Source organism: Pituophis catenifer, unplaced genomic scaffold (assembly GCF_029215685.1).
Source record: "Pituophis catenifer annectens isolate HBS135680 unplaced genomic scaffold, rPitCat1.0.hap2 SCAF_8, whole genome shotgun sequence".
In the NCBI taxonomy this organism is placed as follows: Eukaryota; Metazoa; Chordata; class Lepidosauria; order Squamata; family Colubridae; genus Pituophis; species Pituophis catenifer.
In genome coordinates this window covers 5,499,679-5,516,537 of record NW_027256888.1, presented here as the reverse complement: position 1 = coordinate 5,516,537, position 16,859 = coordinate 5,499,679, and the positions used below count along the sequence as shown (strand labels likewise).

Here is a 16,859-nt window from a genome sequence, read left to right as displayed (position 1 = left end):
AAGGAAAGGAAAGGAAAGGAAAGGAAAGGAATCCCCCTGATTGTCTCTGCAGAGGTCTCTCTCTGGTTCATTTAATAACCCCCAGTAATATTTCTTTTTCTTTTCATATCTTCCACCTTAACAGAAGGAGAAACTGATCAGCCGCCCACAAAGCACAAAGAGAATCTCAACAGATATATCAGGTAACGTTTGATACCGCCCCCCCCCAAAGGGCATACAGCTCAACCCTATACATTTAAGAGCCTCACAGCACTAGGGAGTTCCAATAAAGGAGAATATTTGTAGGATTTTAGGCTCGTGCCTCGGCATGCACCTTTTCCAATGAGACAGACCGAGACAGGAAGATCATTTTGTACAATTTATTAGAATGTTCTGATAAAAAGGAATTCCTCTCATTCAAAGAGGGAACCCAGACCTTGGCTTACATTTCACTGTATAGCTAAGGCATCAAAGAGAATCAAGAGGAAAGATGATTGGACAGGACAAGAATAACTTCTCCTTTGCATAAGAAATCAGTTACATGGAGAAGAGAAGAGAAGAGTTAATAGAATGAAGAATAGAATAGAACAGAACAGAACAGAACAGAACAGAACAGAATAGAATAGAATAGAACAGAATAGAACTGAGTAGAGTAGAGTAGAACAGAGTAGAGTAGAACAGAAGGGAAGGGAAGGGAAGGGAAGGGAAGGGAAGGGAAGGGAAGGGAAGAATAGAATAGAATAGAATAGAATAGAATAGAATAGAATAGAATAGAATAGAATAGAATAGAATAGAATAGAATAGAACTGAGTAGAGTAGAGTAGAGTAGAACAGAGTAGAACAGAGTAGAGTAGAACAGAGTAGAGTAGAACGGAAGGGAAGGGAAGAATAGAATAGGATAGGATAGGATAGGATAGGATAGGATAGGATAGGATAGGATAGGATAGGATAGGATAGGATACGATACAATACAATACAATACAATACAATACAATACAATACAATACAATACAATACAATACAATACAATACAATAGAATTCTTTATTGGCCAAGTGTGATTGGACACACAAGGAATTTGTCTTCAGTGCATAAGCTCTCAGTGTACATGAAAGATATATGATAATCATGATCATAGTCATCCTAAATACATTCACCATGAATCATAAGATACCACACATACGGATAATCATAGGATACTAAATAAGCAACATAAATCATACTGGGACACTAAATAAAACGATATGAATCATAAAGATACAAGCAACAAGGTTATAATCATAAATAGAAAGGGGATAGGTAAATAGGAAGATGTGTAGTAGTAATACAGTCTTAGTAAATAGTTTGACAGTGTGGTGGGAATTAGTTATTTAGCAGATGATGGCATTGCGGGGAAAAACTGGAAAAAAAAATTAATCAAACGTGTTACATATCTGTATCCCGTAATACCACACATGTTCATTAAAATGAAATGTGAAGCCAGAAGAGATGTAAATTTGGGGATGTTAATAAGGAAAAAGGTTGTTTGGAGTTCACGAGACAAACCAGATGTCAATTTAGCGCTCACAAGCAGTTCTCTTATCAGGAAACATCGTCCGGACAGGCCCTCTTACAAATTCTCTTTGCAGTTCAGAAATGTTTAGAAGCTATCAGTCAATCCATACAAGCAATAAGAGAAAAAGCTTTCCCCCGTTCCAGTCTGCAAAGGTTTGATAAGCCTTTGTTGGAAGAAATGTCCAGCTGGGTTCAATTCCAAGTGGGGAGAAAGATACTGGAAACATGGAGACTGCTTGGAAAGTTGGTTTAATGGTGGACAGGACCACATGGTTTGAAGTCCTGGGCATGGGTGAGAGAGATTTATACCCTCTCTTGGACCCTGCCTTGCAGCTTCCTATTCCTGTGTAAGGAATGCACTCTGTGTCAGGGTTCCGACAGATGCCCTAATTAAATCGTGAGCTTCAATTAGGTCAAGTCAAGCTTCAAAAAAAATCCAATTATTTATTAGGAGCTTCGTGTCCGCACGTTCCAATTTAAGCCAACTCTGACCCCACGTAATTTACAACCCAGGCATAATCCTGTTTCCCCCTTCCCGCTCCAGGGTGTGTCATCAATCACATTCGCCAATGGAGCAATTTCACGGGTTGTAGAGATCACTCCCCTCCGCCCGCTGTGGGTAACCCTGGGAGACAGCCTTTAGAGATATGTCTGGAATGTGCTTTTGTTTTTTGGCTGCCATGCTGCTTCGCCGGTTTTCCCATCCCCCTTGCTTATGGCAACTGGAGAGCAGATCAGGGATGCTTTGTGAGTTGACACTCTGATTGGTTGTCAGTCTCCCAGGCCTGGTTGAACCTTGCTGGGTGATGATGTAATGAAGGGACTTTGGGCAATTCCTATTATGGCTTAATGGGTTTGTCCTGGTTTGGATCTTGAGTGAGGGCTAATCCTATCATGTCCTGAGAGCCATGTCTTTTGTGTTGTAGATAAGTTGGCCCAGCCTTTGTCTTGTAGATAGGTTGGCACCAAAATATCTGCTTGCAGGGAAAGGAGCTGAGGCTCTGAGTTTGTCTTTAAAAACATGCTTCTCCTTTAGGGAAAATATAATATTCTGCCTTTTTAATATTTCCAATTTAGTGTTGGAAGAAATATCCTTCTGGGTTCAGTTCCAAGTGGGGAAAAAGACACTGGATTCATGGAAGTTGCTTGGAAAGAAGGTTTATTGATGAACAGGATCACATGGCTTGAGATCCTGGGCAAAAAGGGAAGAGATGCTGAGAGTCCCTGGGTTTTATACCCTCTCTGGCTTTGAACTTCCTGGAGCACAGGAAGAGTATCCTGACTGGTTGCTGTCAGATGTCATGGCTAGCTTTGTAGGTTGTCTGTGTGCTGTGTTTGGTTGATTCTTGTTGGGTAATGCAATGAAGGGCAATTAAATGACTCTGCCTGAAGGAGGTAGATCTTTGTTATGTAGAATGGACTGGCTCAGACCTTAATGGCCCTTTAACAAAGTGGGGGGCGGGGGGCTGAGTTTCTGCCTCCCTTTTAGGGGAAATATTCTGCCCTTTTAATATTTCCTAAAATATTTCATTTTCCTAGGAGAGGGCTGGGTGCTAACTTCCCACACCTTATCACCATTTTCAAAGAGAGAAAAATAGATCAAATTGTTTAAAAAAAACCAAAGTAACTATGTTAATTAACAAGTATAAGAATGCAACAAAATCCATGTCATGTGCCCTGTGTCTTCAGTGATTATTATTATTATTATTGGTTAATCTTTAGTGAGATTCACAGCCTTTGAGGCTGGTTAATAGCTCAGCAGCTCGAGTCCTAACCAAGGACCTAGGAACTGTTAAGGTATCGTCGGAGGATGTAAGCTGTTCTGAGTAAGGTGGTTTTTTGTAGAGTCAAAATGTTCAAGTCCGGTAAATTTAGAATTTCTAAATAGTGAGGTAGCCCTTTGGGTATTGCTCCAAGGGCTCCAATTACAATCAGGACAACACACGATTTTTTTTCCCACAGTCATTCAACTTCAATTTGTAAGTCCCGGTACTTTGTGATTTTTTTCTTGCTGCTTATCTTCAATCCGTGCATCACCAGGTATTGCAATGTCAATGAACCATCCTTTTTTCTTTTCAACTATTGTTATGTCAGGTGTGTTGTGGACCAAGTGCCTGTCAGTCTGAATCCTAAAGTCCCACAAGATCTTGAGTTTCTCATTCTCTAAAATTTTCTCAACCTGATGTTCCCAGTGGTTTTTGCTGTACTCAAATCCAAACTTCTGGCACAATTTCCAGTGAATGATCTTAGCAACACGGTCATGGCGTTGTAGGTAGTCAGTTTGTGAAATTTTGCTGCAAATTATTATTATTGTTATTGTTATTGTTATTAATTGCATTCAATTCCATCTCTTTATAAATATTCTGACTAGCAGAGGTCATGTGGGACAACTTGCTGTACTGGTTGTCGGAAGAGCTGTCGGAAGAGAATGCCAACTTTCTCGCCCAATACCTGCCTCTCCACCGAAGCACTCTTCAGTTCATTAGACTGAAGTGTCCTGATAACCTCACCCAGCAGATCTACGAGCTTCTGTGTTTCTGGAGACGGAGTCTTCCCAGGTCCGCTGACAAGCTCAAGCTTCTCTCTCGCTACCTCTGCAAAATTGGCCGGAATGATCTGGCTCAACATCTCCAGTTCAAGTGGACCAACCAAAACGTCATGAAGAAAATTCATCGGTAGGGAGGGATGCAATTGTAGGGCCGGATTGAAGTACCGTATTTTTCGGACTATAAGACGCACCTAAATTTAGAAGAGGAAAACAACAACAAAAAGCTTTTGGCCTCCACATACTCCATTTTGGGCCTTTTGGGGGGGGCTTTTATCAGCCCGGTTTTGAGACTTTTTTTCAGCCCAGTTTTGAGACCTTTTCTTGGCCCATTTTGGGGGCTTTTTTTGGCACTTTTTTTTTTTTGGCTTTTTTAAATCTGTTTTTTCCACACACACAAAAATGGACCGATAAAAGCCTTGAAAACGGGCCAAAAAAGCCTCAAAACAGGCCAAAAAAGGCCTTGAAAATGGGCTGAAAAAGGCCTTGAAAATGGGCTGGGAAAAAGCCTCAAAAATGGGCTGAAAAAAGCCCCCAAAATGGGCCGAAAAGGCCTGAAAAAGGCCGAAAAAAAGGCCCAAAAATGGGGCATGGGGAGGCCAAAAAACAGCCAGCAGGTGGGTGGGGCTTTGGCAATATTCGGTCTATAAGTCGCAGAGACATTTTCACCCCCTTTTGGGAGACAAAAAAGTGAGTCTTATAGTCCGAAAAATACGGTAAATGTCAGGTCTCTGTAGGGGCAAAGAAGGAAGTATTCTTGAATGTTCTTCCTAAGTGGATTTGGGAGTGGAGGGACAAGTCAGGGTTAAAATGGAAGCTCTTTCAGGAGGTGAATCAACATGTGGAGATTCTGCTGGTGTAGCTTTATAGTAAAATAGAATTAGCTTATCGGGTTGTGTTTCCTGTCTGGTCTACCTGACATCAATCTCGCTAGTCTGAAAGTACAGTTCCCCTGTTGTTGCCTTTACAACCCGAGAATGTAGAGATAATCCCTCTTGACCTTCTTGTTCCACCCATTATATAGCTGTGGGCTCTTCTCTCTCTTATCTAATCTTCCCTAGATAGCATCTCTTAGTCAGGTCTTCCAAGGTCATTCTGATTGTCGTGCCCCAGCATATAACTTTTATATATTGCTGTTGCTCTCTAGCCCCATCTAGTGGCTGGAGGGACAAATATGCCCCAACAGACAATCTTTAATATACTGTTGTTTCTCTCTAGCCCCATCTAGTGGCCAGAGAGACACATACCAAGTATATTATTTAAAGCTAACCCCGCCCCATTACCCATCAGCCCGCACTCTCAAAACAACTGCATGCTTGGAAGCCAGACTCCATTTCCTTCAGCATTTGAAGAAGGCAGAAGCACAAAGAACAATCTATCTTAATCCATGGCATGTGGTCATCCAAGGACAAGCCCACATCCCACACACAGAGCATCGCTGGTGAAATTTAAATTCCTGGTATTAATTAATTGTTATGTTCAGCAGTAACTCAATACTACCTATCTTGTATTTGGTTCTCACTGTATGTATTCCTGTTTTCCCCAGTTTCACCCTATCCTGTTCTTTCAATAAAGCATTCAGGTCTATGCACATGGTCTGTTTTATTGGAGATAAGGTGGGATTAGCTGCATATCGAGCTGCACACAGACTAACGTGTAATGGGGACAAATCACCCATATACCATTTAAATGTCTCCCTGAGGCAGCCTCTTCATGTGTCAATGGCTGGAGAATCTTCTGCCTTGTCTTCTTGCAGATGTTATTTAGAAGATAGTGTTTCCTGGACTTGGTTAAGAGCTGAGGTGGCGCAGTGGTTAGAGTGCAGTACTGCAGCTACTTCAGCTGACTGCTAGTTCAGCAGATCAGCGGATCAAATCTCACCGGCTCAAGGTTGACTCAGCCTTCCATCCTTCCGAGGTGGGTAAAAGGAGGACCCAGATTGTTAGGGGGCAATATGCTATTTAGTATACTGTCTTTGGTGCAAGCCGCCCAGAGTCCTTGGAGAGTGGCCGGCATAGAAATATGACTAATAAACTAAAATAAATAAATAAAAGCACATGTCATTAAGTCCATTGTCCCATCCTTGATTTAGAAAATGAGTTTCACTTTTCCTTAAGCTGTTCTTAAGGCCATGGAGATAGAGGGGGGAGATGTACAGTATTTAAATAAATACCACATTTTCCTGAAAATAAGACCCTGTCTTATACTTTTTTGAACTCTGAAATAAGTGCTTGGCCTTATTTTCAAGGAGGTCTTATTATTTTAGGGCGCATGGAGCAAGACGGGGCTACTCTTGCCATCTTACCTGATTTCCAGCTCTGTCTCCCTAACTCTAACCAGAGGAAATGGCGGGGACCAGCTGCTCATGCGTTTAAATATTTTCAGGGAGGACTTATTTTTGGGGAGGACTTATTTTCGGAGGGCGCTTATTTTAGCACATGAGCTCAAAAGCCTGATTGGGCATATTATTTGGGGAGGTCTTATTTTCGGAGAAACAGGGTACATGTCAAAGGACTTACTGAGTTCAAAATATTATGTCAGTTATAACTCTCTTATGAACAAAAACATTCTGCAGCATACATTCCCTGAAAGAGCAGTCACCATTTTTTTTTCCACGTGGGGATAAATGATATTTCTCTGAGCCATTAACAATGAAGCCTTAGCTTTCTTTTTATAAACATAATCCTATTTCTTGTATTTATTTTTTTTATTTTGAGTCTTCTCCGGAGACTCAGGGCGGTTTACAATGCGTTAAGCAATAGCCTTCATACTTTTGTATATTTATACAAAGTCATCTTATTGCCCCCACAAACTGGGTCCTCATTTCACCTACCTTAGAAAGGATGGAAGGCTGAGTCAACCTTGAGCCTGGTGAGATTTGAACTTGCAGTAATTGCAGGCAGCTGATGCACTGTAACAGTGCCTAATCAGCTACGCCACCAGGCTCCATATAATGTAATAACTTCAAATAGATCCATGGGGGGGAAGGGTTTCTTGACTGCCCAGAAACCAAGGATAAGTCAACACGATAGACTCCATGTTTTATTTAGAATGCAATCCCAAAGGTGCTTTTTCAGGAGGCAACTGGACTTTCTTGGATTTTGTTTTCTTTGAAGATGTTTCGCTTCCCCTTCAAGAAGCTTCTTCAGCTCTGACTGGATGGTGGGGAATAGAAAGATTTATAGTCATTTGCTAAGACGCTGAGCTTGTCGATCAGAAAGGTCGGCAGTTCGGCGGTTCGAATCCCGAGTGCCGCGTAACGGGGTGGGCTCCCGTGACTTGTCCCAGCTTCTGCCAACCTAGCAGTTCGAAAGCAGGTAAAAAATGCAAGTAGAAAAATAGGGACCCCCTTTGGTGGGAAGGAAACAGCGTTCCGTGCGCCTTTGGTGTTTAGTCATGCCGGCCACATGACCACGGAGATGTCTTTGGACAGCGCTGGCTCTTCGGCTTTGAAACGGAGATGAGCACCACCCCCTAGAGTCGGGAACGACTAGCACATATGTGCAAGGGGAACATTTACCTTTTTAGAGAGTCATTGAGGCCACGTGGAGGTTTGTCTGTGTCCTCAGGGTCACCTGAGTAGTGCTAATGGTTCCTGTAGTCTGCAACTTTTCTGGAAATCCATCCATATTCTCACACCATTTGAAAGGTGTTCATCCCAAATGGCATAGCTAAAAGTCTATAGACATTCTCAGTCCTCCAGGTCATGTTTGTCCCAAAGGTGCTTTTTCAGGAGGCAAAAGGGGTCACCAGTTGACACTGTCTAACTGATGGCACCCTGAGGAGACCCTCTCTGTGGGAGCGTACTGGTTAGTGGGAGGCTATCGGACGCAGAAGGTGGTCTCGTAAATATCCAGGTCCCATGCCATGGAGCGCTTTAAAGGTAGCAACCAAAACTTTGAATCGCACCTGGAAGACCACTGGGAGCCAGTGCATCCATTCCACTGGAAGCTTCTCATCCAAGAAGCTTCTTCAGCTCTGACTGGATGGTGGGGAATGGAAGGACTCATATTCCTTGCAGACAGCTGGTCATTTGCATCCTTTTAGAGAGTCGCTGAAGCACTCGCAGGTTTATCTGTGAATGAGAAGCGAAATGTCATATTATTTATTAAAGAATACCCTTTCCAGAATGTGGAAAATCTTTATTTATTATTATTATTCATATTTCTATGCCGCCCACTCTCTGAGGACTCTGGGCGGCTTACACCAAAGACAGTATATTAAATAGCATATTGCCCCCTAACAATCTGGGTCCTCATTTTACCCACCTCGGAAGGATGGAAGGCTGAGTCAACCTTGAGCCGGTGAGATTTGATCCGCTGATCTGCTGAACTAGCAGTCAGCTGAAGTAGCTGCAGTGCTGCACTCTAACCACTGCGCCACCTCAGCTCTATACCAGGTTTGTTACCAGGTTACCAGGTTTGGGTGGCATCTGTAGGGTCTTGAAGAATTTTCCTATGTTTTTTCCCTTTGGAAAACCTAGATAGCCAACTCCTTCTGTTTTAGCCACTCTTTGCTCTTTTGAATCCATCATCCCCTGCATTGAATTATGACTTTGATGCCAACTGAGCAAAAACTTCTGAAATATATATATAAAAAAACAAAAAAACAATAACATTCATTTGTCAAAACTATCCAGCTCAGGTACTATTCTTAATTAATTAAAGTGCTAAATTAAGCTTCCAGCCTCTGTCCAGGCAATTATATGGGGGGGAAAAAACTGATTATAAAAATGACAACTCTGGATCTATCCCAATCGTGGGAATCTGCTACATGGATGAAATGTAAAGTATGACCTTAGACCACCAGATGGCCTCAGCGTATATTTTTACAGGGGGAAAAAAATGCAGTGTTTCTTTCAGGAGCACATACAATGATGTGCCTTCATTTTAAAAGAGAAAAATGTCTTTCAAAGGACCACTTTAGAATGACCACAGCTTAATTTTTGTTTGCTATAAGATGGACAGAGGAACTTTGGAGACTTTCTTACCATAGGTAAAGGTAAAAGTTCCCCCACACATATGTGCTAGTTGTTCCTGACTCTAGGGGGCGGTGCTCCTCTCCGTTTCAAAGCCGAAGAGCCAGCACTGTCCGAAGATGTCTCCGTGGTCATGTGGCCGGCATGACTCAACGCCAAAGGCTCACTGAACGCTGTTACCTTCCCACCAAAGGTGGTCCCTATTTTTCTACATGCATTTTTTATGTGTTTTCAAACTGCTAGGTTGGCAGAAGTTGGGACAAGTCACGGGAGCTCACCCCGTTACACGGTGCTAGGGATTCGGATCACTGAACTGCCGACCTTCTGATCGACAAGCTCAGCTTCTTAGCCACTGAGACACCGCGTCCCTCTTTCTTACTATACCCTACAACAATAAACATCATTCCTGAGATTGTTGCCATGCCACTTTGTCTACATCAAAGTAGACAAACTATTTTCAACGTATTTTCCAAAGCACCAAAAGATTTTTGAGATGGGTGGTGCACTGTTCCGATATCTCAGGGGCTGCCACAAAGAAGAGGGAGTCAAGCTCTTCTCCAAAGCATCTGAGGGCAGGACAAGAAGCAATGGGTGGAAACTAACCAAGGTGAGAAGCAACCTAGAACTAAGGGGAAATTTCCTTACGGTGAGAGCGATCAACCAATGGAACAGCGTTGTCTTCAGAAGTTATGGAGGCTCCATCGGTGGAGGCTTTCAAAAAGAGACTGGAGAGCCATTTGTCTGAAATGGTATAGGGCTGTGATGGCGAACCTATGGCACGGGTGCCACAGGTGGCACGCCGAGCCATATTGGTGGGCACATTAGTGTTGCCCTAGCTCAGTTCCAGCGTACGTGCGTGCACTGGCCAACTGATTTTCAGGCCTTCCAGTCCCACCGGAAATCAGGAAACTGGCTGTTTCCGGCCTCCAGAAGGCCTCCGGGGGGATGGGGAAGGCTGTTTTTGCCCTCCCCAGGCTCCTAGAAAGCCTCTGGAGCCTGGGGAGGGGGAAAAAACGGGCCTACCGGGCCCACCGTGCCATCATGTGCCAAAAGCAGGGGGAAGTGTGTGTGTGGGGTCACATGCGCATACACGGGAGGGCGGGGCACATTGAATTATGGATGTGGGCACATGGACCCGCGACCCCCCATGCAACCCCCGCTTTTGGCACGCGATGGCAAAAAGGTTAGCCATCACTGGTATAGGGTATAGGGTCTCCTGCTCAAGCAGAGGATTGGATTACAAGACCTCCAAGCTCCCTTCCAACTCAACTCTATTATTCTATGTTCTGTATTCAAAGGACTAACTCACATGCAGGGAAATGCACGGAAACAGGATCAAAATTCAGCAGAGCATTCACAACTTGCAGTGAAAGCTCGGTCCTTTCTGATTTGCATTGACCCTTGACCCTTCCCTGTGGACACCTGTACATACGTGTTCCAGATAGAGGGTCTGCATAGAAGGCAAATGAGCAGCAACTTGAATATTTTATTCTGCCCCCCAGGTGCCTTCAATTGTTTCTCCAGAAATCATTGAATCTAGGCTTCTGATTCTGGAATCATTCAAGTTGAATCCTAAAGTATGTCTAGAAGGACATGAAAAGATGAAAGAAAAGAAGGACTAAGGGCAGCGGTGGGTTCTAAATTTTTTTACTACCGGTTCTGTGGGCGTGGCTTATTTTGTGGGCGTGGCTTGATGGTCATGTGACAATTATTTAGGATTTAGCAGAGGTACTGGTCTACTAGGCTTTTAACTGCTTGCAGAGCTATACCGATCTACCCAATTTATTTTTGCAGGCACTGGTCTACTCATTTGTTTTCTTTTAACACCGATCAGCTGTAGGGCGGCCCTTTGAAGCCCCGCGGCAAGAGTTTAAATAGTTTTTTTCCCTCTAGCCATCAGCTGGGACTCAGGAGGCAGCAATAGATTGGGGGTGGGGCCAAATAAAAGGTAAGAATAATGCGGGGGTGGGGGGGGCGGGGGAGGAGAACCGGTTCAGTGACGTCATATCATCACCGAACCGGCTCGGGAGAACCGGGCTGAACCACTAACTAGGGGTGACAAGATAGCAGTGTTCCAATATCTCCAGGGCTGCCACAAAGAGGAAGGAATCAAGCTATTCTCCAAAGCACCTGAGGGCAGGACAAGAAGTGACGGGTGGAAACTAATCAAGGAGAGAAGCAACCTAGAACTAAGGAGAAATTTCCTGACAGTGAGAACAATTAACCAGTGGAACAACCTGCCTCCAGAAGTTGTGAATGCTCCATTCTGCTCCAATGCTTAAATATGTTTCTAAGAAGAGATTGGACAATTGTTTGTCTGAAATGGTATGAGGTTTCCTGCCTAAGCAGGAGGTTGGACTAGAAGACCTCCAAGGTTCCTTGCAACTCTGTTATTCTATTCTGTTCTGTTCTGTTCTGTTCTGTTCTGTTCCGTTCCGTTCCGTTCCGTTCCGTTCCGTTCCATTCCATTCCATTCTATTCTATTTTCCATTAGTCCTATTCTATTCTATTCTATTCTATTCTATTCTATTCTATTCTATTCTATTCTATTCTATTCTATTCTATTCTATTGTACTCTACTCTATTCTACTCTACTCTACTCTACTCTACTCTACTCTACTCTACTCTACTCTACTCTACATTCTGTACTCTACATTCTATTCTATTCTATTCTATTCTATTCTATTCTATTCTATTCTATTCTATTCTATTCTATTCCATTCCATTCCATTCCATTCCATTCCATTCCATTCTGTTTTCTATTAGTCCTGTTCTGTTCTGTTCTGTTCTGTTCTGTTCTGTTCTGTTCTGTTCCGTTCCGTTCCATTCCGTTCCGTTCTATTCCATTCCATTCCATTCCATTCTGCTGGCAGAATGCCCAGATGCCATGTAATCTAAAGAGATCCCAGAGTTCCTTTTCTTGGGAAATCTGCACCGGACATTGTGATCACTGTCCGTCAATACTCTATGAATGCAGCTGAAAACCGCAACTCTGTTCCTTACTATTTTTTATTTTTTATTTTTCAGCCATGTCTCTCCGTCTATTTTCTGCATCCTATTTAAGCCGTTCTATCTCTAAACTCCAGGTGCTGGTTGGATAGGGAAGAATTAATACCTTTACACCGTTAGCGGATTTCCCTGCATTTTGTCATTCCCCCTCCCTGAAAACGAGAGGTTAGTTTGATGTCACTTGTTAACCTTTCTGGTCCTTCACACCCGTGAAGATTTATTTGGCATGTTTCCTAGCTTTTCATATCCTCTCCCAGGCATCCTGAAAAATCTTCACGGAAAATTGCAAAGGAATACGCGGTAAGGACATGATACTAATAGTTAGATCGTGTTATCTAAATTGCTTTGAGAAAGGGCAGAGTTAATTCGGGCCTGAAAAATGTATTGATTAATTTGATTTATGGTTTCCAAAGAGATAAGTTCTAGGAGGCTGCAAAAATGCAGCTTTGTGGGCAGGAATTAGGCTGCTTCTCTCTCTCTCTGCATTCGATGACTCTGCCAATCTAATTTACCGTGACTAATCCCAGGAAGATTTGAAATTGACATGTTATGGTAAAACTGAGTGCTGTTTTAGTAAGAACTGACTATACAATATGACTAATTCCTTTAAATCAGAATTGACAAAAACCGATGCTGTAAGCACATTCATTTGTCTCACATCAATGGAATGTTTAATGTAACCTGATGCATATACTGTCGACCTGTCATTTACTACGAGTCGCTGTTATGATTTATTAAAGTCCACGTTTTATGGAAGATAAATTGTCAGATGTAAATGCCTTATTCTCTAATGTGTAAATAATGTATATATGGAACATCAGGGGTTAACTTATTCTTTGGACTTTAATGTATTCATAATTTACCACTCCCATTCCTGGCTCCACCCCTTGTATATATAAGGAGCCATCCTCCCCATTTTCATTGCTTCTATCTTGAATATTCAGCGAATATAGAATGCCTATTATGATTAAAGAGAAATATATTTAAATCTCTAACTTCTATTATTTTTATTGAGTCTGATCCTGAAAATATTGCAACAAGCTGGTAGCAGAGGATGGTTAATTGACTCAATAAGTAATTAAAAATGTCCAAGAAAGATAGGCCCAACACCAGGGCCTACAGCAAAGAAATAGAAACTGATCAAGAGACAATCAACGAATCCACTAATGCGATTTCGAGAGAATCCGAAGAATACACCACTGAAGAAGAAGAACTGATGAGTGAAAATAACGACCAGGAAGAAATCGAGATAGAAAATAACGAACTCAGGTCAGAGATATTAAAGATACTAAAAAGCCAAAAGAATGATGAAAGCCTCATCGCGGACCTCCAGGAGATGCTGAGAAACAGCGGAGCAGCGAGAGAGAAAAACGTCATTAAAGAAAAACCCAAAGACCAAAAAACTGTGAGTGAAATGACTACTGAGAAAATAGTTGTAAAAAAGAAAAGATGTGACATCGCGCGAAATTTTGAATGGCAGCCATCTTGGTTTCAACGAACTTCAAAAGAGAGTGAAGCAGAGCCAATCAAAACGCTCAGTTCAAAATTTCTGGCGCGAAAAACGCTATCAGACGAAGAAAGTGAAAAAGAAGTCACAAACTCTTCAGATGAACCAAAATCAGAAAGTGAAGACGATTTAACAAAGTCTCAAGTAAAGTCAGCAATGAAAACGCTTTTTGCTGCTTTTGGGCCAAGATTGAAAATTTCCAAGACATCAACAAAGAAGCAAGAAATCAAACCGACAACTCAAGACCTGCACGCTCCCATCCTGATTTCGAAAACGACGACACCCGAGCCCAGAGAGCCATGCCGATTCCGTCCTACACCGCAGACAGAATCGAGTGCCAGCGCACACAAGAGAAAGAGAAGAACCGTCGCCATCACCAAAACCCCAAAAACCGAGCCAGAGACCGACTCATCTGAAGAGGAGCGGATCGAGAGAGCTGAAATGGAGAGAACCTTCCACAACGGCGCCAAAGAAGAAATGAGCAACGCGCATGTGCAAAACTACGTAGACGGCCCCGAAAGACTTGAACTGGCCAGAGAACCGCGCAGACTCGTTACAAGCATCCCAATGCCGTTCTGTAATTTCCTGCACTTGAGAGACCACGGACTGCCTCAGGTTGTAAGTAATGGACAGAATAATGTAGGGAATTTACCCAGTGACTTCCCAAAACTTAGAGTTGATGGCATTAATTTACAAGAGTGGTACCAACAGCTTCAGGTTATTTTTATGAAAGAAAATTTACTATTCTTTATAACTAGTCCTCCAAGAAGACCTTGGACTTTAAAAATAGATTGTTTACATCATAGAGCATTTTTCATAATAATTTCTAGCGTGTCTCCTGCAATGTATCATAGCATCAAACCAAACCTAACTGTATCAGAAATAATTCAATGCATGTTTAATCTATTTCACAGCGATAGCGTAGCCACAACCACAAGAATGTCTAAGGATTTCTTTTCTTCTAGAGTGAAACCAGGGGTTTCTATAAGTGAGCATTTGATAAATCTAAACAAAATAAGAGCTGAGCTGCAATTGAGGGGGGAAGTGATTTCAGATCAAACAATGAAAAGTGTTATTATCAATTCACTTGATCCATCATGGGATAGCTTTATGTCACACTTAGATACCATTAATTTGGGATATTTATCAATAGAAAGTCTATCTAACAAATTGATAGCAGAAGACAATTCAAGAAAAAATCGTTTCAGTAACCAAACAGACACAAATCTTTTAGGAAAGTAGTCTTCCAAGATAAATATAATGAGGCCTTTAGATGCCACAATTGTGGATCCAGGGAACACAGTAGAAGAGATTGTCACAAAGTCCCAAGAGAGAGACATAGACCAGAATATAGGAGCAAATACAATTACAGACAATCTTCCACAGATAGACACAAATATAGAAGTCCACCAAATTACAGAGAAAGTAGAGGGGGTAGAGAAAATTCAAAAGAGAGAAAATCTGGGTCACTAAATGGGCTAAATAAACAAGACAGCACCAGAACACAACAAGATGAGAACAATAATTGGCTTATTGATTCTGGTGCAACAAATCACACCACTAACAACAAAAGTATATTATCTTCATTTACAGAAGATAAGTTTGTGATAAAGGTAGCTAATCAAGAAAAGGTTCAAGTATTAGGCAGAGGAAATGTGAACTTGCCTGGTTTAGGGAAAATAGAGGGGGTATTATTAATCCCAGAAATACCTCACAACATACTGAGTGCTATAAAACTAAGCAGAGAATCTGACATCAATATAGTTTTCTCAAAGGGGAAAGCAACTATAGAAAAGAACAAAACAAATGTAGGCACTGTGATGATAAAAGGGGGTCTACCCTATCTGATAACCAAAGAAAGATGGTTACATAACATTGATTCAAATATGGAAGATTGTATTGAAGCAGATGATGAAAATGTCAGTAACAGTGACAATGATGAATGTAAAATAACTCATGATAACAAAAATACACACAATGAGAAGAAACCAAAAATAGGTAAACCAATTCATGATGAGTGTGCTCACATCTTACATAGGAAGTTAGGACATGCAAGCTTTCCTGTAGTACAAAAAATGACTGAACACGCAGAAGGTGTCAAAATAAAAAATTGTGAAAATTATTTGGAATGCTCAGTATGTAAATCCACCAAACTAAAAACCAGTCCCAGACCAAAAAAATCTAACAGATCAACCAACAATATTTTTGATTTGGTACATATGGACTTAGTTGGTCCATTAACTCCATCAATTACCTATAGAAAACGTTACTTCCTAACAATAGTGGATGATTACAGTCGCTATGGTTTTGTTTACACATTAAAGCACAAGGATGAAACCTTTCAGAAATTTAAGGAATTCTACAAACGCATAGAAACACAACATAATATTAGAATAAAACAAATTATGACAGATAGGGGATGTGAATTCATGTCTAAAGAATTCTCCCAATGGTTAAAGGATAGAGGGATGCTACATTTCACGTCCAATCCATTTTCTGCATTTCAAAATGGGATTGCAGAGAGAAAGAATTCCACACTACAAACCATGATTAGATGCACATTAGAGGATGCTGGTTTAGGCAAACAATTTTGGTCAGAAGCCTTACATTATTCAAATTACACTCAAAATAGGACATGGTCCAGTATTGTGAATAAGACACCATATGAGGTGATGTACAATAGAAAACCCAAATTAGCACACATGCACATATTTGGAGTTACTGCAGACGTACACATACCTAAACAATTGAGGAGAAAGGGAGAAAACGTATCCAGGAGATTAAGATTCATGGGATACGAAACTGGAACCAAAGGGTACAGATTCATTGATAATAATAACAAATTTATAGTATCCAGAACAGCTGTGTTCCATGAGCAGGCCAATTGGTCTAAATTGCACCTTAATGAAATATTTCCTAATAAAAGCAAAGATAATATATCTTGCGAGGAAGGAACAACAGAAATTCAAAGTATTAACAAAAGTAAGAACAAAACCAAAACTTGGACAAATAGTCAGCATAAAATAAAGACAGACACATTAACAAAAAAGGAAGCTAGATTTTTGCATGACAACCATAGCAAACCTGAAAGAAATATTAGAAACAATAGAAACCAAATACCAAATAAATACAAAGATTACATAATGCATATGGATAGAGAACAAATAACACCTAATACATATGAGGAAGTATTGAAACTTCCCCGTGAAGAAAGAGAAAAATGGGAACTAGCTATGGAAAAAGAGATGGAAAGTTTACAAGGATTAAATGTATTCACACCTGCGATCG

General features: G+C 41.4%; 1 protein-coding gene across 1 annotated transcript in view; it reads left to right on the top strand.

Moving 5' to 3' along the window:
- DTHD1 (death domain containing 1) overlaps positions 1–4,211 on the top strand; it is a 40,779-nt gene extending 36,568 nt beyond the window's left edge. The window contains exons 9-10 of the mRNA XM_070948898.1: positions 125–182; positions 3,907–4,211. Of these exons, the coding sequence (XP_070804999.1) occupies positions 125–182; positions 3,907–4,211 (363 nt within the window). The remainder of the gene's footprint in view (positions 1–124; positions 183–3,906) is intronic.
- Positions 4,212–16,859: the final 12,648 nt, after the last annotated feature.